The sequence below is a fragment of the Berghia stephanieae genome, chromosome 8 (assembly GCF_034508935.2).
Source record: "Berghia stephanieae isolate SIO BIC M18660-M18661 chromosome 8, UCSD_Bste_1.3, whole genome shotgun sequence".
NCBI classification, from domain to species: domain Eukaryota; kingdom Metazoa; phylum Mollusca; class Gastropoda; order Nudibranchia; family Aeolidiidae; genus Berghia; species Berghia stephanieae.
The window spans coordinates 16,718,970-16,743,969 of record NC_088367.1 but is presented as its reverse complement, the minus strand read 5'-3'; the positions used below and the strand labels follow the sequence as shown (position 1 = coordinate 16,743,969).

Here is a 25,000-nt window from a genome sequence, read left to right as displayed (position 1 = left end):
AGAGAGAGAGAGAGAGAGAGAGAGAGAGAGAGAGAGAGAGAGGGACGCGTTTTTTTTCCAACTGTTATTTTGAAAAAAAAAAAGATTTTAACTCTTTAATTATCTGTAACAAAAGTCGTCTAGTGATTGAGACAAAACCTGTAAATAGCAAATTATCTCAATGTCCCTGATACAATGTAGGCTAAACCTGGGTCCAGACATAACATCTTTTTATCTTTGTCATATGCTGTTAAAACGACTTTTAACATTACTGGGGAAAAACCGCTTTAACTTTATATAACGGTCCATTAAAACAACCAAGTTATCGAAAAGTCTACACCCGATACTTTGAATAAATGTTATGAAGTCCCAGGTTTAAGACTTTTTTTACAAGGATGGTGTCACTAAAATTGATCGAAGTGTTAATTAAAAGTTCTATTGGCAAAATGTTCTAGAGGCGTTCTGTCAGATCGTGGCAGAATTTTCTCAAGTGGAGATGAGGAACTCAAGACCTGGAGTTCTTTTGTTGCTCGAAATTAAGAATTTTCAAGTTAGTCGTGACAAAATATATTCGTTTAATTAATGTTTTGTGAAGTCGTGTGAAGGGAATTCAAATTTTATTCGTAAGGGGAAAAGGTTAGACTTGGCAGAAAACAATAGACCCTTCTCGAAAATTATTTTTTTTCTCCACTTGTGAAAAGTGCTATATTTGGTATAAATAATTAATTTATGGTGGTAAGTTCAATGTCCTCCGACATTCGGCTTCTTAGAGCATTATTTAAGCGTTACCTACTGCGAAAAAGTATGAAGGCGGCTGCGAGAATCTTTTAAACCAAGAATTTCAATGATCACGCTTTTAATTCAAAACCAGATTATAACAGTTAATCCCTTATTTTTTAAGATCATATTGTTCCTTTGTTTTTTGGCGTTCCTCAAGGATCATTCTTAAGGCCTCTTTTATTCACAATGCACACTGCACCTCTGAATGATGTCATTTGCTCTTTTTTTCTGCTGGCTTTTATTTTCACGCTGATGATATTCAACTTTACTTTCACATATTGACTCGTGTGATGAGCACGAAGTTATTCGAACGTTGAAGTCGTGTATCATTGCCGTTAAAGACTGGATGACAATTAACAAATTAAAATTAAACAATCACAAAACGGAAATACTTTTGTTTGAAAACAGCTGTTCCAAAAATGTAATATCGCCTAGATACTCATATTAATATTGTAGATTGTAACTTAAGCATATCTATAAACAGTGTCCGAAATCTTGGTGTTTATTTTGACAGTAAAATTAAGATGCAAACTTATATTTCTAAAATTATTTAAATTTGTAATTTTTATTTAAAGAGAGTTGCCAGTGTAAGATCCATACTGGATATTGATATAACGAAGTTATTAGTATCTTCTATTATACTTAGTAGAATATTTTTTTAAACATGAGCTTTTATATATCGTAATATCCACTAAACGTGTTAAAAATGAATAGATGAATAAATTCTCACAATTCTGGTAACTTTAAATTTAAAATCACTTTATGTATGAGGGAAATGTTGCAATACCTGGAAGAAAATGAAAAAAAAAAATCTTCAAGATTTGTTTGCCTCTTTAGAACTGATAAATTTTATCTAGACGTGTCTACTGGAAATTTTAAAATTCGTAATTTTTCAGAGATAAAATATCTCTCAACTAGATATAGTTAAAATTAAAAATCAACAATTTTCCTTCGCTATGATAAAATAACACTTCATAATCCTTAAAACTATGTAGTCTGATGATAACTTTTATTTTCAATACGTTCTGATGTCTTTTAGCAGCTCATGAAGTACTGGAACTGGAACCATAATTTCGTGATTCTACGAATTTTTCGTTATGGTAGGCAGGTCTGCTTTTATCTCTAGGTGAACTTTGAACTTTGACATGTTTATTAAATAGACCTTGGCCCGTATCAGCTTATACAATCAAACCATCGAATCAAAATTAAGACGAATCCCTAAGTGATCTTAATAATAATGATAATGATAATGATAATGCCAATAATAATGATAATAATAATAATAATAATAACAATAACAATAAATGTTAATAATAATAATGATGATAATAGTAATAATAATAATGATAATAATAATAATAATAATAATAATAATAATAATAATAATATAATAATATAATAATAATAATTATGATGATAATGATGATTATAATGATAATAAAATAATGATGATAATAAATAATAATAATTTAATAATAATAATAATAATAATAATAATAATAATAATAATAATAATAATAATAATAATAATAATAATAATAATAATAATAATAATAATAATAATAAATAATAATAATAATAATTAATAATAATAATAATAATAATAATAATAATAATAATAATAATAATAATAATAATAATAATAATAAAATGGTAATAATAATGATAATAATAATAATAATATTTTTTTTAAATAATAAGAATGATAACAATAATAATAATAATAATAATAATAATAATAATAATAATAATAATAATAATAATAATAATCGTAATAATAATAATAATAATATAATAATAATAATAATAATAATAATAATAATAATAATAATAATAATAATAATAATAATAATAATAATAATAATAATAATATTCTTCACCTTCTTCATTTTATTTTTTACCAGATTCAAATCTTCGACCTCCACACACAAACATAGTGTTACAGCGTACCCTATACCTTTGAGTCATATGGATTTGAACCCACTCTCCTCCTCCTCACAATGGATCTTGGGTTGTTTTGTCATTGTTGTTGTCTCACAGGGTCTCATTACCGGAGTAAGCTCCGCACCCAAAGCCCACACACAGCAAGGCAATGACCCTACCATTCAATCTAGGTAAGGACGCTTTCATTTTTGTTTTGACCCTTTTTTTAACTCTCCTTACCGGCCAGTTTCAGAATGTTCGCCAAAACTTCACATCCGCCCAACACAAAAATAGATTCGTCTTACTCAAACAGAATATTAACAAGTATATTCTATGCATAAAATTGTTCAGCAAAGTGAGCTCTACAACACAGTGTTAAGTTTTTATGGCTATAATAAACAAACTTTCTTCAAAGTATATGAGAAACAAAGACAAAGTTGTTGGGTGCATCGTATCGAATGTGACGATTTTCCTGTAGTTGGTAAGGAGAAGGTTAACCAGTTAATTGTTGTTGAGCTTTTATATAGCGCAATATCCACTAAACGTGCTCAAAGCGCTTTTCAGGGGGTCCCTGACTGACCAACAGCAAGACTTAACATGTAGGACGAAACATGACGTCTGATAGGCGATATTACTTTTTTTTCCGACAAAGACAATGCCGTTAACGGCCAGGTACTCATTTTACACCGAGTATGGTGAGAGAATGTCAGTAAAGAGCCTTTTCCAACGACTTAACTATGCGCCGAGCGATGCTCGAACTCAGGACCTTCCGATGCAAAAGTGAGGATCAGAGCACAAGACCACATAGCCGCACGAAAAACACATATTTAAAAATTTGGCCAGAAATTTCGTTCTTCAAATATCGATCAATTGAATCAATCTTGGTAATAAAAAAAAGAAGAAAGAACTTTCAAACCTGGGACCTCGCGAGTATACACAATACTTTCTACGACCAAGATGTAATTGATTGCCTAGCTTTACTGCCGTACTCTGTAAAAACCCATATTTCAAAATTTGGCCAGAAAACTCATCTTGGCAACAACAACAAAAAAAAACTCTCAAACCTGGCACTTCGCGAAGTGGGTTTTTCCAGAGTACGGCAGTATAGCAGTGACGGATATTCTATTTAAAAGTGGTACATACATAACACCAAAAAAATCCTATTGCGCTTTTTGACATATCTAGAAATATAGATAGTTCCTGCTGAACCAGTAAGTAAGACACTTTAACTCTTCCCTTACGAGCCATTTTCAGGATATTCCCCAAAACTTCACACCCAACTAACACAAAAATGGATTGTTTATCACTCTGACAAAATAGCCGTAATGTTCTTGCCAGACATTATTTCTTTAGCAAAATATGCTCTACAACACATTGTTCGTTTTCTTTAAATTTTATGATGTACAAAATAAAATTGAATAAGAAAAATGTTGATTGTATCGTAACGAATGTGACGATTTTCCTATTGTTGGTAAGGAGGAGGTTAAGATTCATTGATAAATAGATTTGCCTAAACGAGTCAATAAAATGGAGATAAAGATAAAGGGTTGTTCATTCATGAGTCAAATTTACTCCCGTTATCTTTATCTCCATAAGATTCATTGCGTATGTTTAAACCATCCAAATACATGTCACGATCCTTAAACCCTATTCCTTATTCCCTTCCCCCTTCGTCTTTATCACTTTTGTCTAGGACCCAAAGTATTACTAAAATCCTAATCACTATCTTAGGTTTGCATTTAGATAGTCACCCTCAACTGAGTATCCCTTTACAAGACTCTTTGATTATCATTATTATTGTTAATACAAAGTTGCAGATTATTAGCTTTGTTAAGATTGGATTAGACTTCAGATTAAAGGACAGAGAAAGGAACACACATAAACACACACACACACAAACACACCCACACACATACACACATATATTTATATTTAAATATATATATATATATATATATATTGGATAGATAGATAGATAGATAGATAGATAGATAGATAGATAGATAGATAGATAGATAGATAGATAGATAGATAGATAGATAGATAGATAGATAGATTGAGAGAGAGGGATAGAGAGAGAGAGAGAAAGAGAGAGAAAGAGAGAGAGAGAGAGAGAGAGAGAGAGAGAGAAAATACCGTTGTTTATCCATTTGCTTAATATTCAATTTGTTTGTTTATTTACCCTAGAATCCTGAAACGGATGGACACAATCCAAAGTCACCTAGCAGATTTAACACAGTCCATGGGAGACCTGGATGGGGAGATATCGGATGCTTTGTAAGAACCATGTGTGAAACACCGCCTCTGTTTGGTAGCATAGGTGTAATAGATAGATCTAAATCACAAGATGTGCACTGAGCATTATTTTCTCTAATGAACGCTACCTTTTGTGGCGTAATAATATAGGATTCTTGCACTTTTCTTAGTCTTGGAATTCAGGACGTGCTCCCAATCGATGCAGAGGCCTAAGAGTGTACGTCCGTTGAGAACAAAATTCGAATTACAAAACGCTAAGAATGTAAGAAATCTTTTATTCAACGCCTCAATCGATTCTGATTTTGTAATCTGGGAAGAAAAGACATTTTCAAAAATATTTAATCAATATTTTTTATTTTGTTTTTGGAAAATATAATTCAAGTGAAATGTAACGTCTGATAATCTTACATCACAAATTATTATTGTAAATTTGATATCATTACGCTTTAATTTATGGGTAATGTAAAGGTTGCTGCTCGAAGCTCGAAGAAATAAATAATATGAAATTGAATGTAAGTTTCAATCTTATTACAATAGCAGATCAAAAGAACGTTTCGGGTTTCCCCTTTATCAACAAAACAGGATGAATGAAACACTACAGATCTCTGTAGTGTTTTATTCATCCTGTTTTGTTGATAAAGGGGAAACCCGAAGATCTGTAGTGTTTCATTCATCCTGTTTTGTTGATAAAGGGGAAACCCGAAACGTTCATTTGATCTGTTATTGTAATATAATTGAAGCTTACTTACAATTTCATATTATTTATTCAATTTATGGGGAAGGGTAGAATAATATACGATTCTTTCATTTCTTTGTATTATTAAACGAATTATTTTTATCGTTCCGAATAACACTACGAGCTTGCGATCCTACGTTTATTCCACCCTTCCAAGTAATATTTCTAGTCCGTGACCAATATTAAAACGTTAGATTTGTATTCATGCGCACCAAAAGACTATGTATAATTACCAAACACCTTATTTCACACCAATAAAATTGTGCGAAAATATTCTGAAATCGTCGAATAAAATTTTCATTCAACGCGTTCAAATCATTAAAAATCGTTAGCTTTTATATAGAGCAATATCCACTAAACGTGCTTAAACCGCTTTACAAAGGGTGCCTGACCAACAGCAACACGTAACATGTAGAACGAGACATGACACCTGTTAGATGATATTATAATTTTTTTTTTCGACGAGGACAATGCTGTTGACGGCCATGTACTCATTTTACACCTGAGTAAAGTTAGAAAATGTGAATAAATAGCCTTATCCAAGGACTCAAGTGAGTGCCGAGCGAGGCTCGAACCCAGGACATTCCGATCCAAAAGCGGGTGTCATACCACAAGACCACAGAGCCGCACATTATTCAAAGATTACATGTTTACTAAATAATGATAGGGTTTTCCAATAAATGGAAGGGGTGGAATAAATAATACATTTTGCACGCAAGAGCACGGGAAAAGGATATGAGCAATTGGATTCAATAGTCTGATGTCACGTCGCCTAGCAACGATGGCCATCGTGGTTCTAAACAAAGAAAATCGGTACTTTTATTCTTCTTGCTGGCTAGAACTTTTCATATGCCTTTTGATCAGAATGTGTAAAAGTCAAAACATGATCAGATTTATAATGTTGTTTTTTTTTCCTCTGGATACGCTTTTATGCTTGTCGGATAAATATTTCATAAGGGCATCCGCCATTGTTCCAATAGTTTAGAGCCAGTTACTAAGTTACCATGCGTCGTTGCGAGGAAAGTGACGTTACGACTGTTGAAGCGTATTTATCTCATAGTCACACAACTGGGCTTGGGGTTCGGCCCGCACGATCGGCCCGCACAGGTCAAATCGCATGCTCAACGGGGGGCCGGACGTGTGTGTGGAGGGAGAATTGAGTGGAACAGTGGGCAAATCCTCTGTCGCTCCCGGCCGACCCAGGTTATCAAGCACTGCATGATTTCTTTCGGGCAGCTGCTTCTAATGGTGCTCACACTATTATGTTATGACGATCGACCCAATTAGCAAAGTCCGTACCGCACTCATGCCCCATCGCGAACCCACCCGGAAGCTTCGTCACAACACACCGTTCAAGTAGATGCTCTTCTTGCGGGCTAATTGTTTTGTTTTTTTTTCGGATTACGTCAGTAAACTGGTTAAACGACATAATTATATAGTACCGATATCATATCAAAATCAAAACTGAATGGCTATTATGATTATTTTCATCATAGTCGCCACTGATAGCATCTGTTTTGTCATTATCATCATCATCATCATCATCATCATCATCATCATCATCATCATCATCATCATCATCCTCAACATCATCATCATCATCCTCAACATCATCATCATCATCATCATCATCATCATCATCATCATCATCATCATCATCATCATCATCATCATCATCATTATCATTTTTATTATTATTATTATTATTATTATTATTATTATTATTATTATTATTATTATTATTATTATTATTATTATTATAATCATCATTATTATTATCATACTATTATCATTATTACTATTATTATTATTATTATTATTATTATTATTATTATTATTATTATTATTTTCTTTATTATTTTCATTATCATCATTATCATCACCGCCATTAATAGCAACATGAACAACAACAGCAACAAAAACAACAACAACAACAACAACAACAACAACAACAACAACAACCCAACCACCATTACCGTCGTCACCACCATTCATTCATCTTATAAAATCCAACAGACAAAACTGTTTGGGCCTTCATTCCGAGCTATGTGAAGCCCTCGAGTTGGACTCTAGGTTAAAGAGCAGACAACAGATGTCACAGTCTTGGTTCCCTGGGAAACGCTCGTCTTCAAAAGACCCTCAAGTGCACATGTACACAAGGTCGGTGGTTCAGTGATGATGATGATGATGATGATGATGATGATTGATGATGATGATTGATGATGATAATTGATGATGATGACGATTTTGTAGTTGAAGATGGTGGTGATGATGATGATGATGATGATGATTGATGATGATGATGATGATTATGATGATGATGATGATGATGATGATGATGATGATGATGATGATGATGATGATGATGATGATGATGACGACGATTTTGTTGTTGAAGATGGTGATGATGATGATGATGATGGTGATGATGATGATGATGATGATGATGATGATGATGATGATGATGATGATGATGATGATGACGATGACGACGACGACGACGATTATGGTGATGATGATGATGATGATCATGATGACAATAACAACGACGACGATGATGATAAAGCATGTAAAGCGATAGTACAACGAGAGACAACACTATCAACGGGCAGGTACTCATTTTACATCTGAGTTCGGTGAGAGAATGTGAGTAAGGAGCCATTTCTAAGTACTTAATTATGCGCCGAGCGAGACACGCGAATTCAGGACCTTACGATCAGAAGGCGAGTGTCATACCACAAGACCACATAGCCGCACAAACTTAAACATTGATATCAAGAATACAACTCAAGAGTGGTTTCCAAAACTCCCCAACTCCGTTTTTCCCATTTTGAGATATTGAGTATAATTTCCTCCTAAAATCTCTCATTCGGTCCATTATTTTATCATAATATTTAAACTTCAACTTCACACAAATCTAAGGAAATTCTTGTGCCGAATGATACTTAAAATAAAGTTTTGATACGTTCCAATATGTCTATCTCATTGATTGAAAATCTGAAAAAGTAGAAAAATCGACTTAAAGAGTTTTGGAAAATCAGCCTTCAACTGAACTCGTTCGCGATAGAGTGTTCCACCAAATGATCAATCGGAACACTTTCATACAAAACAAAAAAAAGCTATTAAGAGAAAACGTCTTTTAAGAAGAAAGTTGCTCCTACTCTCGCCGTTATGGGGTTAAGAAATAGTCAAGCTAGCATAAAACCAACCAACGAAATCCATATCTCTGGGCCATCGGTCTAACTTTTACCAAATGTGGCTAATTTTACGTGATGTCACGGGATAAGGACTACAGCCGTCATTCATGTGTCATGGGAAAACAAGAATTTATGAGAGACTTTAAACGAAAAGAAATAAATGTTATAAATAAATAAATAAAAAGTTTTAAAATAGTTTGCTAGATTACCACTATCCTTGAGAGTAACCGTACTAATCAAATGTCATAGCTTTTTGGACTTGAAAAAAAACGGGAGGGGAGGGTAATGCAAAAAAGCAACAAAACTAGAGAGATAAAATGGCATGGGAGACAATGCATTCCTTCTTCATCATCTGAAAAACTCTTGTGTTCCGCCAATTTTTTCTTGATATAAACCGAGTAACCCAGACAAAACTGATGTTTCTGTCGATTTTCATTCCCGAAAATGTGTGAATTCATATGATTTCCTTTTTGTTTCTTTACTTTTCAACTGTAGACTGTACAACGATTTGAGAAGAAAGAGGGCGTTGTTGAAGCGACTTTCAGGCTTGTTTCAAGGGGCCAATAAAGTAATTGGATCCGAAAGGTAAGAACAACCAAGATGAAACATATTTCTTCCATTTCCTGCCTTCCTCCCTCCAATACCGTCACCTTCACCTCCACCTCTTACTCCTACTTCATCTTTCCTTCTGTGTTGACTTTCTTCCTATCCTCCTTCTCTTTCTCCTGTTTTTTCTGTCTTTCCTTCTTCTTTCTCCTCATACAACTTTTCATCCTTACTCTAAACTCATTATGATCCAAAAGGTAAGACAGACAAAGATGTCTTTTAACACTGATAAGAGGAGGGGGAGGAAGAGACGAGGAGGACGAGGAGGAGGTGGAGGAGGAGGAAGAGGAAGACGTTGGAGTAGAAGTAGGAGGTTATGGTGGAAGATGAAATCAGGAAAAAGAAGAATGCTCCACCACCTCCTCCTCCTCCTCCTCCTCCTCCGCCTCCTCCTCCTCCTCCTCCTCCTCCTCCTTCTACTACTACTACTACTACTACTACTACTACTACTACTACTACTACTCTATTACTTACTAATAGTGGAGCACTCGCAATATTTGCGGAGAAATAAAGACTACTGCGGGCATCTCTTTGATAGGCCAAAGTAATAAACATCTTTTGAGACTTTCTCGTACGTTGTATTGATATCAGTGTTACACAACTATGACAATTAAAATCGTTTTGAGATAAGTATTATACTAATATCGTAATACTATCGAAAGTTGCCTCAAGGGAAACGTTTACCTCTGTGGATTCTGATAAGTGATTTTGTAGACGATGTGGCTTGATTGAATACCAAACGATTCGATAACCCATTGTCATTAATTTGTTACCTCTAATTATGCAATTGAGATTTTATACGTATATAGCGACTGATCGTTTTGAGAAATGGTTATCATAACAGTATCGTAATGATATTGCATTTATAATTGCGCTTTTCTATAGCGCAATATCTACTAAACGTGCTCAAAGCGCTTTACAAGGGGTCCCTGGCCAACAGCAACATTTAACATTTAGAACAAGACATGACGCCTGTAAGGCGATATTATAATTTTTTCGGACAGAGACAACGCTGTTGATGGCCAGTAACTCATTTTACACCTGAGTACGGTGAGAGAATGTGAGTAAAGAGCCTTTTCCAAGGACTCAACTATGCGCCGAGCGAGGTTCGAACCCAGGACCTTCCGATCCGAAAGCGAGAGTCATACCACAGACCACATAGCCGCACGTATTTATGTTGTTCCAGAGGAAAACTTTGCCTCTATTGATTCATGATAAGTGAATTTGTTAACGACGTGGATTGATCGGAATTCGAATTATTCAATAAGCGTTATAATTTTTTGGAAAGCGTTGGTGTGTTTGTATGCCTGAGAGAGAGAGTGTGTGGGTGTGTGTGTGTGTGTGTATGTGTGTGTTCGTGTGCGTATAACATATCAATTTTAGAAAGGATATAATGTCGTCATTTCTTCTTTCTCCATATAGATAGTTTGAAGATGACGTCACACATATCTTTGTTATTGTTTTTTGCCATCCGCGTTTATGAGTAATGCTCACTGAACTGTATTAAATTGACTATAAACGTTCATGGGTACACACAGTTTTGTGTGTTGGTCCGTTATACTTTCGGATGGCAATGTTATGAGCTTCTTAGCCAAGCGCATACTATCTATAGATAGAATTAAGTTGACTTCCACTCTTGTCTTTGTATTTTTTTTTTTTTTGCCATCCGCGTTTATGAGTAATTTTCACTAAACTGTATTAACCAAACTATAAACGTTCAACGTCACACATAGTTTTGTGTGTTTGACCATTATACTTGTGAATGGCAATGTTGTGAGCTTCTTAGCCAAGCGCATACTATCTATAGAGAGAGAGAGAGAGAGAGAGAGAGAGGGAATGGGTAGGAGTGAGGTGTCTGTTCAATGTTATAGTTATCATATAACGTTATGACAAGTGTAACTAAATGACAAATTGCCATATTTGTGGACAATAAAGATCTATTATTATTATTATTATTATTATTATTATTATTATTATTATTATTATTATCTATAGATAGAATTAAGTTGACTTCCACTCTTGTCTTTGTTATTTTTTTATCTATTTTTTTGCCATCCGCGTTTATGAGTAATTTTCACTAAACTATATTAACCAAACTATAAACGTTCAACGTCACACATAGTTTTGTGTGTTTGACCATTATACTTCCGAATGGCAATGTTGTGAGCTTCTTAGCCAAGCGCATACTATCTATATTTTGGTGTCCATCGAGTAAGTTACCGGTATCCATGATAACTGATAATCAGACTTCAAAGAGAGCTTTACGTGATGAAGCCAACTTTGATAGCAGTCAACAGTCAAACACAGTGCATCCATATTTGGCAAGTAAAGAGCGGTGTTTAAGCGGCGTGAGGAGGAGGAGGAGGAGGAGGAAGAGGAGGTTGAGGAAGAACGACGGACGGAATATTAAGATGGCGGTAAAGACTGGTTGGAGATCAGAATAAGAAGATGGTGATGAAGGAGCAAGAGTAGGAGGAGCAGGAGGCTGACAAGAGGAAGAAGAAGAAGAAGAAGAAGAAGAAGAAGAAGAAGAAGAAGAAGAAGAAGAAGAAGAAGGAGAAGGAGAAGAAGAAGGAGAAGAAGAAGAAGAAGAAGAAGAAGAAGAAGAAGAAGAAGAAGAAGAGAAGAGAAGGAGAAGAAGAAGAGAAGAGAAGAGAAGAAGATGATGATGATGATGATGATGATGATGATGATTGATGATGATGATGATGATGATGATGATGATGATGATCGATGATGATGATGATGATGGATGATGGTGATGAGATGATGATGATGGATGATGGTGTGGTGGTGGTGGTGGTGGTGGTGGTGGTGGTGGTGGTGGTGGTGTTGATGGTCGTGGTGGTGGTGGTGGTGTTGATGGTCGTCGTGGTGGTGTGGTGGTGGTGGTTGTGATGGTGGTGAACAAGAAGAAGAAGAAGAAGAAGAAGAAGAAGAAGAAGAAGAAGAAGAAGAAGAAGAAGAAGAAGAAGAAAGGAGACATTTCAGGCTATTTCTATTCTTGAATGGGGAAATGATTGGCAACCTTTTTACTTCGGGGAATTCAAATTTGGGGATTTTTTATAACCGTATTGTTAAAATGTGTAGATGGAGTCTGTCCGGTACAAAATTATTTTCAAATTGTCATCTGATTAACATTCGTATTTATTTCGTTTCTTTTTTTACTCTTTTAAATTATCCATAACACGGTGTTTGACAAAACAGCATAACACGTCCCAGAAATTCAACTATCCCGGCCTAGTGTTTTTTGTTTACATTTGTTTTGTTTTATTTTTGCTTTGGGTTTTTTCCAGACTTTTTTTTTCCTTTTTTTTTTTGTTTTAGCTTTGTTTTGTTTTTTGTTGGGTTTTTTTCTCGGGTTTTTTTTTTTCGTTTACTTTTGTTTTCTCTTTACTTTCGTTATTGTTTTGTTTTATTGTATCTGTTGTTTTTGTTGGGGTTTTTCTGTTGGGGATCTTCTTCTTTTTTTTTTTTACACTGGTCTGGGTTTGTTTGTTGGTTGAAATTTTTTTTTGGAGGGGGGAGGGGGGGGGGCGGTTGTCTTTCTTTTTTCATTATCTATTTCTTTTGTTGTCCTTTGAAATAGTCGTGCTGCCAATCCCAATGAAATCCCTAACACCCCGCTGACTTTCAAATGAATTCGTTAACTCATTGAATTCCTACGGTCCCCGTGAGACGCGGCCACCATTTTAAAGCGGTAAAGACAATCAGACAAAAACATTAGTTATCTCCAGAAACTATTTATTTCACTTTCCGGCTCGGGATTCCCAAGAAAGGTAATTATTTTTTTGTAAAGGTTACCGTGTCGTTTGTCGTTTTATTGTTGTTGTTGTTGTTGTTGTTCTTGTTGTTGTTCTTGTTGTTGTGTTCGTTGTTGTTGCTGTTATAGTCGTCCTCGTTATTGTTTTATTTTCTGTTGTTATAGATGTTTTATAATTAAAGTGTTTTGAGGGTTTTGGGTTTTTATTTTTTGGGAGAGACGAATGTGAAAATTTTTTCCACCCTCCCATCATATTTGATACAGAAGATCGGGCGAAGCAGCATATAGCAACAACATCAAATACTCTGCGATATTGGAATCTTAAGGTCAATCCAAAACAGAAATCACAGTGGTTACCAAGAAACAAGCAGAATGGAAAAGTGTAAGAAAACTCGGGAAGTTGATTAATGAGAATGAAGTCATAAAACGGAGAAAAATGATAACTCAAATTGCATTCAGAGAACTAGATACACAATGTTTGGAACAGGACGAACATCATTAATGAAAATAAAAGAATACGCCTTTACGAAGTGTTAGTGCTCTCAATCCTAATGTACAACGGTGGTACGTGGGGTCTTATAGAAAAGAATTTGGACACCCTGGACTCCCTTCATCGCAAACATTTGAGACGAGTTATTGGGGTACATTGGCCAGACAAAATCAGTCATGAGGATGTATATGACAGATGCAGAGTACAATCAGTCAGTACGCGAATAAAGCAGCAGAGATGGAAACTGTTTCGGTTACGTGCTCCGACGAGATGAAAATATTCCAGCACAAAAATCAATGGATGATTACTTCAAACAAGGAGCCAAATACAGAGGGCGTACATCAATTTCACTTCCAACGACATTGAATCGAGATCTCAAAAAATAATTATCAAATGCATTTTAAAATAACAAATGAGGAACGATTTCAACAACACAAGGAAACATGACCTTAACACACATGATGACCTTCAAAAATTAAGATCACCTGCACTGGACAAAGACTTATGGAAACAAATTATTTACTGGATACTAAGAACAGACTGACACACTCGAAGTAGCACACACATTGTTCACGGCAACCATCCATAGAGACATCAGCCATATTCTTTCATTCATTGAAAACAAAAACATATCATTTTTTAGTAAATTTGTAATCGTTGAATAATGCTTTGAACGCGTTGAACAAAAAAATTATTCAACAATTGCAGAATATGTTCGCTCATAAAAAATAGCTCGTTTAATAAATACAAAGAAGTGAAAGAATCGTGTAATAAACTCTATGTGCAATTGAATTGAATTGGTGCATAGCGACGTGCACTTATTTACAGGTCTGATAACCCAATTAATTATGGACTCATTGTTATAATAGAAATCTCGAATAATTGCGCAAAATAGTGTCCATTATAATAGCAATGTTAAACTAGGCCCATAATTGAGTTCAGATGTCAGACCTGCATGTATGTAAACGTCGTTACATAGATATACCTCAACAAGAGATTGACAAATACCATCAAATCTTTTCGGCCGTTATAATATCATTGAAATATGACTTCCCCTGTCACACCTATAGGGTGCAGCGTGGCTCAGCGGTACGGTCTTTGCTTCGTACCCGAAAGGTACCGAGTTCGATCACCTGCCGCTGCGCTGTGTGGCCTTGAGCAAGTCACCTCGCCCTAGCTTAATTTGCGGCGCTGCACTGCGGCTGACGTCTGGGTTATTCCAGTCTTCCTTTGGAATAGACCCTTGAGACAAATTTCCCCTTTGGGATGAATAAAGGGAATTTTTAAATATTCTTTTTATTTTAAACCTGCATTACGTTGGAGCGATTGGGTTGATGAAGTAAAAATTGAATTTATCATCAGTAATCGGAAAATTGAATTAGGTTTATGCGTTGTTAGTGAAGCCAATGGATATACTTTCTAAACCAATTACCCTGCAAATAATATCTATGTATAACAATAAATAATTTGGCCAGAAAACGTGTCCTTCAAATATCGATCGATTTAAATAACACTCGTAAAGTTCCAGGTTTGAGAGTTTTGTTTGTTTTTTGTTTTGTTTTGTTTTGTTGTTTTGTTTGTTTGTCTGTTTGGTTTTGTTTTGTTTCTTTGCCATTTAACTCGATTGATATAAAGGGACGAGTTTTCCGACCAATGTTTTTAAAATACTTAATTTTCCAGCGTACGACAGATAGCTGGTTAACTCATTCAATCCTAGGGATGTTTCCTTCTTTTCAAAATTGAAAAAAATGCATTAAAAATAAACTTGTACACAGATAGCTGGTTAACTCATTCAATCCTAGAGATGTTTCCTTCTTTTCAAAATTGGAAAAAATGCATTAAAAATAAACTTGTACATAGATAGCTTTATTGAACTATCATTAACATGTAAAAACTAAAAACATTAACTTTGATACTACGCCTATAATCTGTCTCAGAAAAAATGTAATAAATAGACATGGGGGTAAAAGTAACCAGGGTAAACTACGGATATAGTCGGTGTTAGGGTTGAGTGAGTTAAAGAGCGAAAATGTTAATTTTGATCTATCGGATCATTTCTATTTCAAAATGAGACTGTATAAAGTCATGAACAAACAAATGAATATAACAGCTTCGAAAAAAAAGAACAAAATACTAAATACAAAACGCTTCGGGCTCAAAGCCCTTTTTCAGCTAATAACAAAAACAATTTTTTTTCAAAACATGAGTACATCACATAAAATCCTGACAGACAGGAGAGAAGTATTTGTCTGCAAGTACGGCTATGTGGTCTTGTGGTATGACAGTCGCTTTCGGATCGGAAGGTCCTGGGTTCGACCTTGGCTTGTGACCTCATATGAAGAGCTTTGAACGTAGTTTTCGGAAACTTTCAGCCCGGCACTGACCAAAAGATTACGTCAAAATACAAGGCAGACCAAAAATCGTCAGTTGCAATTAATAGCTCCTCAATGTTTTATAAAGCCATTTTTGGTGATTATTAGTTCTCATTAAACTTTATCAGACTATAAACGTTCAAGGTTACACACAGTTATTTGTGACGGTACTTTATATCGACTGGCGGTATTGTGAGCATTATACCTAACCCCATAGCAAGCAAAACGGGATTATTTGTTTTCTTGGACACTACTGATGATTACTCACTGGGCAGTGTCTCCCTTCTAAAAATGACGTCAAAGGATAAGTCCTAATATCCGGCTATAACTTAATGAAGGCTAATCTTTGACGGCATTAAGTGGACATTGCCCTGTAAAAAGCTCACGTTTATATATGTGTGTGTGTGTGAGTATGTGTGTGTGCGTGTATATATTTGTTTATGCGTGTGTTTATATGTCATTATTATCAAAATGCTTATTTATTTCAAATCAAATCAAAAACTAAAGGTTCTAAAATCAAGAAATGTGTGATGAGCCACAAGATATGCTCTTTAGAGTATCTGCCTACAAATGTCCAAACATTTTAAACATTTTTACATCTATCTAAATGACACACGAAATATATGGAAAATTTATCGGACTGTGTTTCACTTTATGTTTTCCATTTTCATAACAAAGCAAAGAAAATCCTATTACGGCTGCTTCTTCCTTTTGCCTCTTTACTCCTATTTTTCTCTGCCGCTAATTTAATTTCACTAATCCTACTTAAGTCTTCTAGAACAGCTTCATCTCCTATCCTAGGTCTTAAAACACCTTTATCTAAGCATGCTATTAGCCTGAGAATCGCGAGAGAGGGAAGAAAAAGAAGAAAATTATATGGGGTTTTTTCTCTCGTCTTTGCCGACATCTGATGACTTTTGGAACCAATTTTCAAAATTTTAATCATCGCTTAAGAGAATTTTTCGTTCAATCTTTTTCTTTTTTTTTTGGTGAGCTATAACGTCAATCCGGTGTTAGCGACGTGTACTTATTTTCAGGTCTAATAACCCAAATCATTATGGGGCTCGTTGTTGTAATGGAAACGCTCTCAAACAAACGCAAAATAGTGTCCATTATAACAATATTAAATCAAGCACATAAAAAAAAAATTCCCTTTATTCATCCCGAAGGGGAATTTTTTCTTTAGGGTCTATTCCAAGGGAAGACTGGAATATCCAGGCGTCAGCCGCAGTGCAGCGCCGCAAAGTGAGCTAAGGCAAGGTGACTTGATCAAGGCCACACAACGCGGCGGGTAGTCGAATTCGGTACCTTTCGGGTACGAAGCAATGACCATACCGCTGAGCCACGCTGTCTCAAAATGATACACGAAACATAATAACACTCGGCAAACAGACCTGCAAACAAGTGCCCGTTGGATATCAGCTACGTCGGATAAAATGGATATAAAGCAACGTGCACATATTTGCAAGTTTGATAACCGGACGCAATAATGGGCTTGATTTAACATTGTTGTAATGGACAATATTTTGATATTATTTATTCCATTACAACAAAGGGCTCATACAACACTTTGGGTTATCAGACCGCTGCAATTAGTGCGCGTTGATTTAAAGTGAAAATGGTAAGAATTGTGACATGAAAAATTCTTCGCAGTTTAACCCTCTCCTTACCACCTACAGCAAAATCGTCACATTTGTTACGACACAATATACATTTTTTTTATTCAGATTTATTTTGTACATCACAATGAGCTTTCTTTAATTAATTAGAACATGAAGTTGTTTTGCAGAGAGATTGTTTGAGATTGTTTGAGTTTTAAAAAGGAACTTTTCTGCTGGGTAAGCCTGCCATTTTTGGAAACAAACTGAAAATGATCGGTAAGGAGAGAGGTAATTGAGCTTTATATATCACTGAACGTGCTCTAGGCGCTTTACAAGGGGACCCCGGTCAACAGCAACACTTAACATGTAGGACGGGACATGACGCCTGTTAGGCGATATTACAATTTGTTTCCGGACAGAGACAGCGCTGTTAACGGCCAGGTACTCATTTTACACCTGAGTACGGTGAAAGAATGTGAGTAAAGAGCCTTTTCCAAGGACTCAACTATACGCCGAAGGAGGCTCAAACCCAGGACCTTCCGATCCGGAAGCGAGTGTCGTACCACAAGACCACATAGCCGCACAATAATGAAACGACACTGACTCTCTATAGTGAAAACTTTACATTTAGCCCAAAGTTTACTATTATTTTGGGGACAGCGTGGCTCATCGGTACGGTCTTTGCTTCGTACCCGAAATGTACCAAGTTTGATCCCCCGCCGCTTCGTGGTGTGGCCTTGAGCAAGTCACCTCGCCCTAGCTCAATTTGCGGCGCTGCACTGTGGCTGACGCCTGGGTTATTCCAGTCTTCCCTTGGAATATACCCTTGAGACAAATTCCCCCTATGGGATGAATAAAGGGACTTTTGTTTATTTTATTTATTTATTATGTATTTATAAAGACTTGGAATTTGATGTTCCGAGTCGTGGTCATCCCGTCCTGATGTCGTTTTAAAACTTTTGATCCTATTTTATGTTTTTGTTTGTTTTGTTTTGTTTTTGTTGTTGTTGTTTTTCACTCAAAATTGATAATTTATATTATAAAGTGCCCAGAGCTTGTGTTTTACACGAGAATGAGCGCTGTATAAATGTGTATTATTATTATGTGGTCTTGTGGTATGACACTCGCTTTCGGATCGGAAGGTCCTGGGTTCGAGCAAAGTTGAGTCCTTTGAAAAGGCTCTTTACTCACATTCTCTCATCTTACTCAGGTGTGAAATGAGTACCTGGCCGTTGACAGCTGTCTCTGAGTAAAAAATTATAATATCGCCTAACAGGGGTCTTGTCTTGTTCTACATGTTACATGTTGCTGTTGGTCAGGGACCTTCTGATTAGCGCTTTGGGCACGTTTAGTTGATATTCTCTATATAAAAGCTCACGTTTTTGTTTTGTAATTTGTTTATGTGACCCACCGTCTCAAAGCGATATTATGTCGGGATGGATCGGACCCCGCAAAGTGAATTTCTAATCACAGATAATAAGTACGATCTTTGAGTTTTGTGCAATGTGAGAGATTGCATTTATTACGAAAAGAAATCAACCCAGGTTTGATGTTTGCGACTGAAAAAGAAATTTAAAGCACCAAGTCCATTCCGATATAATACCGTTTTGTAACGGTGAGTCACAAATTCTTGTTTCAATATCTTGTTCATCTTGAATTGATACCGTTCTGAGGAGATGAGTTAAATATTCCTGTATTAAAGAGGCACAGTCTTGGACTCATAATACGTCCTGGTCGAAGGGGTGCTAGCCTGTTCCCAGATACCCCCAGGAAAGAGGTACAGTATTGAACTCATATTACGTCCTGCTCTCAGATACCCCCAGGAAAGAGGTACAGTCTTGGACTCATAATACGTCCTGGTCAAATGGGTGCTGGCTTGCTTTCAGATACCCCCAGGAAAGAGGTACAGTCTTGGACTCATAATACGTCCTGCTCTCAGATATCCCCAGGAAAGAGGTACAGTCTTGGACTCATAATACGTCCTGCTCTCAGACATCCCCAGGAAAGAGGTACAGTCTTGGACTCATAATACGTCCTGCTCTCAGATACCCCCAGGAAATAGGTACAGTCTTGGACTCATAATACGTCCTGCTCTCAGATATCCCCAGGAAAGAGGTACAGTCTTGGAACATAATACGTCCTGCTCACAGATATCCCCAGGAAAGAGGTACAGTTTTAAACTCATAATACGTCCTGGTCGAAGAGGTGCTGGCCTGCTCTCATGTACCCCCAGGAAAGGAACTTGGCTCACAGTTGCCTATGTCCACCCGTGATTGAGTAGCTGAATATTCACTCCTGACTAAATCTAAATATATTTCATAATTTAATTGAGGAAAGTGCGTTGCTTTTACACAGGGACATGACAGTTTTTGGTTAACGGTATTTTAATAGTGGTGCACTGCTGAATAGGATTCAATAGTCTGATGTCACTCCGCCTAGCAACCAGCAGCTTGGTTCTAAACAAAGAATATCGGTACTTTTTATTCTTCATGCTGGCTAGAACTTCTTCACATGTCAAGTGATCAAAATGTATAAAGTCAAAATATGATCAGATTTATGTTTTTCTCCTTTTTTTCTCCACTTTTATGCCCGTCGGAAAAGTATTTCATTATGGCTTCCGCCATTGTTCCGATAGTTTAGAACCAGTTACTAAGTTACTTTGCATTATTACGAGGGAAGTGATGTCACGACTGTTGAACCTTATTGCTACTGTTCCTTTAACACAGACACAGAAATCGAATAGACTCCGGCCCTGTGGGTTTTGTGAATTTGAAGGACAATAACATTATTATTACAGTACGCTGTCACGTGGTACATTGCCGACAACAATGCCGTTATCAATATCGAAACTTAGAAAAAATTGAGTGGCTGTCGACCAAACAATAAGTGCTCTATATAGAAATTTTGTGTCTAAGTCCTTACCTTGAAAAGTAATTCCAAAGTATACCCCCGTAATAATAACAATAATAATAATAACAGTAATAATAATAATAATAATATTAATTAATAATAATAATAATAATAATAATAATAATAATAATAATAATAATAATAATAATAAAATAATAATAATAATAATAATAATAATAATAATAATAATAATAATAATAATAATAATAATAATAATAATAATAAAATTAATAATAATAATGATAATATAATAATATAATAATAATAATAATAATAATAATAATAATAATAATAATAATAATAATAATAATAATAATGATAATAATAATAATAATAATAATAATAATAATAATAATAAAAATAATAATAATAATAAATAATAATAATAATAATAATAATAATAATAATAATAATAATAATAATAATAATAATAATAATAATAACAATAATAACAATAATAATAATAATATACAATATAATATATATAATATATATATATATAATAATAATAATAATGATAAATATTATTATTATTATTATTATTATTATTATTATTATTATTATTATTATTATTATTATTATTATTATTATTATTATGATAATCGTCATTTTTATCACCATTATCGCCATCATCATCACCATCATCTACAAGATCACTTTCATCATAATTATCATCAATATCACCATCATCAACATAATCCTCGTCACAATCGTTATATTCTTCATCAGTTCCAATCGTCCGTGTTCGGTTGTAACGTTTCATGCCCCATTAAATATTTCGTTGTCCTAAGATTCCGTCGTCCCCTTGTAGTATTTATCGTGGTTATCTCCCTTCCGTCAAGGGAGCTAATATCATTTCCCCTTATCCACCAACACTTCGTCCCAACTTCCACTACACATGAAATTCAATACACTTTCCCTGATTCTGATCATCATCTCTCTATTTATCTCTATGTCCTTCTCGTGCAACCTGTCTGTCTATTCAATGATGTTTCTGTTTGTTTCACTTGCCTGACTGCCATTCTATCTGTTGGTTTATGCGTCCATCCATTCGTATACTGTTTGCTTTGTCTTTAAGTTAGTGTGAGTAATTGATTAATTCGTCACTGTTTGCTTATTTAGTGTCTGTCGGTCTGTTTGTCAGTTGATGTTGATATGAATCTGTATAAATGTCAGTCGCCTTGCCAATACCCCATCAGTCTCAACTGCACATCTCTAATAACGCCGTCGTTTACCTTTCACTCTTGTGACAAACCGCCTGATCGTAGCCATCGTTAACATAATATGTTATATATCCTGACACTAGAACCCTCCAGGACTGGCAGTTTGACGTCATTTTTTAGGTTTGTGTAGCGTCTAGTGAGTTGTCGTGAGTAGAGCTCAAGGAAACAAGTTATTTCATTGGTTGAACTATTGAATACAACTCGTGATTTGTTTTCTTTTGTGGCAAAAGACGGATTTTGACGTCATTTTTTGGTCAGTGTCAGGCTATAACTTTACGATGGCTACGGCCTGATACCATTACAGTGTTTGGACAATGTTTGGTGGGATCGTGGAGAGCTCATCACACGGGAGAGTCACGCTCTCCCGTCCAGGCGGAGTTGTCATACCAGTTAGGTCGTGGGTTCGTCGAGCCCCCATCGCCGCCGCGAAATTTTTATTCTCTATTGTCCTCTGGCACTTTCCTACTCACTTCATTTTTTAATGTTTGGGCATGGGCATGCACGACATGTTTACCAAACGAATCAGCTGGCCTTTTAAATTGATAATATTTTCCTGGGGTCTTTATTTTTATTTTAAGATACGTAGAATCTCTCTTGTATCTTGTGACGCAATGATGCCTTTTGAATTCATCTTTGAAAAAAAAACTAGAGCTTTTATATAGAAAATATATCCACTAAACATGCTCAAAGCGCTTTACAAAGGTCCCCAGCCAACAGCAACACTTAACATGTAGGACAGGACATGACACCTGGAGGGTGATATTCCACTTTTTCCAGACAGACATAGCTGTTGACGGCCAGGTAATCATTTTTCAACTGAGTACGGTGAGATAATACGATTAAAGAGCTTTTTCCAAGGACTCAACTATGCGCCACTCAGGACTCAAACCCAGGACCTTCCTATCCGAAGGCGAGTGGCATACCACTAGACCACGTAGTATTATGTGCCAATTTACTTACTTATCTGAACCAGAGACCAGCTGAGATCAAGCCCTTTGGTCTTGCGACATGACCTGAAAGTAGGATGTCTTTTGTAGTTTTTCCATTTGACTGTACAGTGTTTCTGATGCTTGGGTTTTGTGAGAATTAATTGCATCTGATGTCTTCAAGAGGTTTATTATACCCGTGCATGTTGTAGGGCACAGTTACATTAAAGTGTTGACATAAGGGACATGAAGGGGGTGGGGACGTCAGTTGTGATTTTACTCATGAGCAATATTTGTTGAGTTCTTTCTTGAAATTCTGTTTTTTACTGTTGGCCTCTGAGGTTTTTCATGCTCTCGGTCTTTAAGGGTATTTTAGAGTGCTCATAGCCCAACTTTTATCCATTCCTGTCTCTTGCTTACTTTGATGATTCTTTATTATTTTTTGAAAGGACAAATTTGAACAGACAAAATCCAGAATGTTGAAATCGGTGTCAACAAAAAATAGTTTAGATATACAGAATGTGAAAGCCAACTAATTCCGCTGATTGGCATGTGCTTATTCAGGATCGCTACGGTCTTCAGCATCCAATTTTTAATTTTTTTTTTAATTTTCTATTATTTTTTTTTTTTTTGCAAGTAAGCATTACTTGACCAATGTAAGTGTTTTCTGGACGAAGTAAAAGAACTGACAGGACGGCAAGAACCACTACTTGCAATGGTAAAGAGAAGGAAATTGTCTTGGTTTGGTCGCCTCGTAAGACACGAAAGCTTATGCAAGATCGAAGACAATATTACAGGGCACAGTAGAAGGCTGCCGAAGAAGAGGAAGACAGAGGAAAGTGTGGCAGGATAACATTAAAGATTGGGCAGGACTGACGTGGAAAAATCTAATGAGGAAGGCCCAAGACCGTGATGAGTGGCGTCGAATCGTGAAGTCTGCATCCCGAGAGTCCCCCCGACGACCAGCCGGTCATGGGATAGAGTGAGAGTGAGATATCTTGAAGGTGGCAATGCAATTAGCCGGTAGATAACCACGCCTCTCGGACAATCGTCATAATGTAAACAATGGCAGTGATTGGTAGACACAGCAAACTACACAGGTTTTACTATCGATGGTATGTGTTAAGTAAAATACCCACTCTTCTACCTCTTGATCAGTAGAATGAACACAGAAAACTATGTGTAAACTTAAACGTTTTTAATATGATCGAGAAAACCATATGATAACTCGTCACCCATTTGTCAATAGATAGAATGCGCTTGGCCAAGGAGTTTACAACATTGCCATCCGGAAGTATAACGGACCAACACACAAACTCTGTGTAACCATGAACTTTTATAGTCTGGTTAATACAGTTTAGTGAGAACAACTCACAAACGCGGATGGCAAAAACAATAACAAAGGCCTGAGTGACGTCATCTGCATACTATCTATATAATAACAATAACAACGATCAGATGGAGGTCGAATTCGTTCACGTTATTGTTTATAAACAACCAACTATGTTTGTCCGAGCACATGTGAAGGTGTGTCACAAATTCCATTTTTTTTTTATTGGTGAAAAATCGACTGGTTAATAAATGAACGCGTTGTAAACCCACTTTCGATAGCATAAATAGTTTGACTTGTAGCCGTATTCGATAGCATCTGTACGTGAATGACACGCTTATCAACGCGCGGGTAAAACCGGAAAAGTCGCAGATTGTCATTAGGTACACAGCAGATCAAGAGAAAATCAAAGTCGTGTAATTCAAAATGAACTCAATTTCACCGTGGATAAAAAATTAATCATATTGTTTTTTTCTTTTCTTTTTTTTTTTTTTTTTTTTTGTTTATTTGTTTGTTTGCTTTAGGGAGGGGGTGTGAGGAATAAAATCAGATCGGTATTATTATCCATCAAATTATTACAACACAGCAAGAAAAGCGTACATCAAGTTTTTAAGTTTTTGGTCCAATTATGTCTGAAAAACTACACAGTGCGTATAAGATTCATTTTGTTGGAGGTAACCATTAGGATATTGCTTTTAGTTCTTCTTTGATTGATTGTTCGTTTTTAATTGTCTTTGTCGGGAAAAATTATAATATCGCCTAAAAAAATATTTTAAATGAGCATTTAGTTTTAGATAGCGCAATATCCAATAACGTGCTCAAATCGCTTTACAAGGTGTCCCTGACCAACAACAACATTTAACATGTCGTTCGGGAAATGACGCCTGTTAGGCGATATTACATTTTTT

General features: G+C 35.6%; 1 protein-coding gene across 1 annotated transcript in view; it reads left to right on the top strand.

Annotated features, from left to right (window-relative positions):
- The window catches only part of LOC144978272 (uncharacterized), a 141,223-nt gene that overhangs the window by 107,246 nt on the left and 8,977 nt on the right, over positions 1-25,000 (top strand). The window contains exons 3-6 of the mRNA XM_078924119.1: positions 2,664-2,873; positions 4,870-4,959; positions 7,691-7,834; positions 9,367-9,456. Of these exons, the coding sequence (XP_078780245.1) occupies positions 2,728-2,873; positions 4,870-4,959; positions 7,691-7,834; positions 9,367-9,456 (470 nt within the window). The 5' untranslated portion in view covers positions 2,664-2,727. The remainder of the gene's footprint in view (positions 1-2,663; positions 2,874-4,869; positions 4,960-7,690; positions 7,835-9,366; positions 9,457-25,000) is intronic.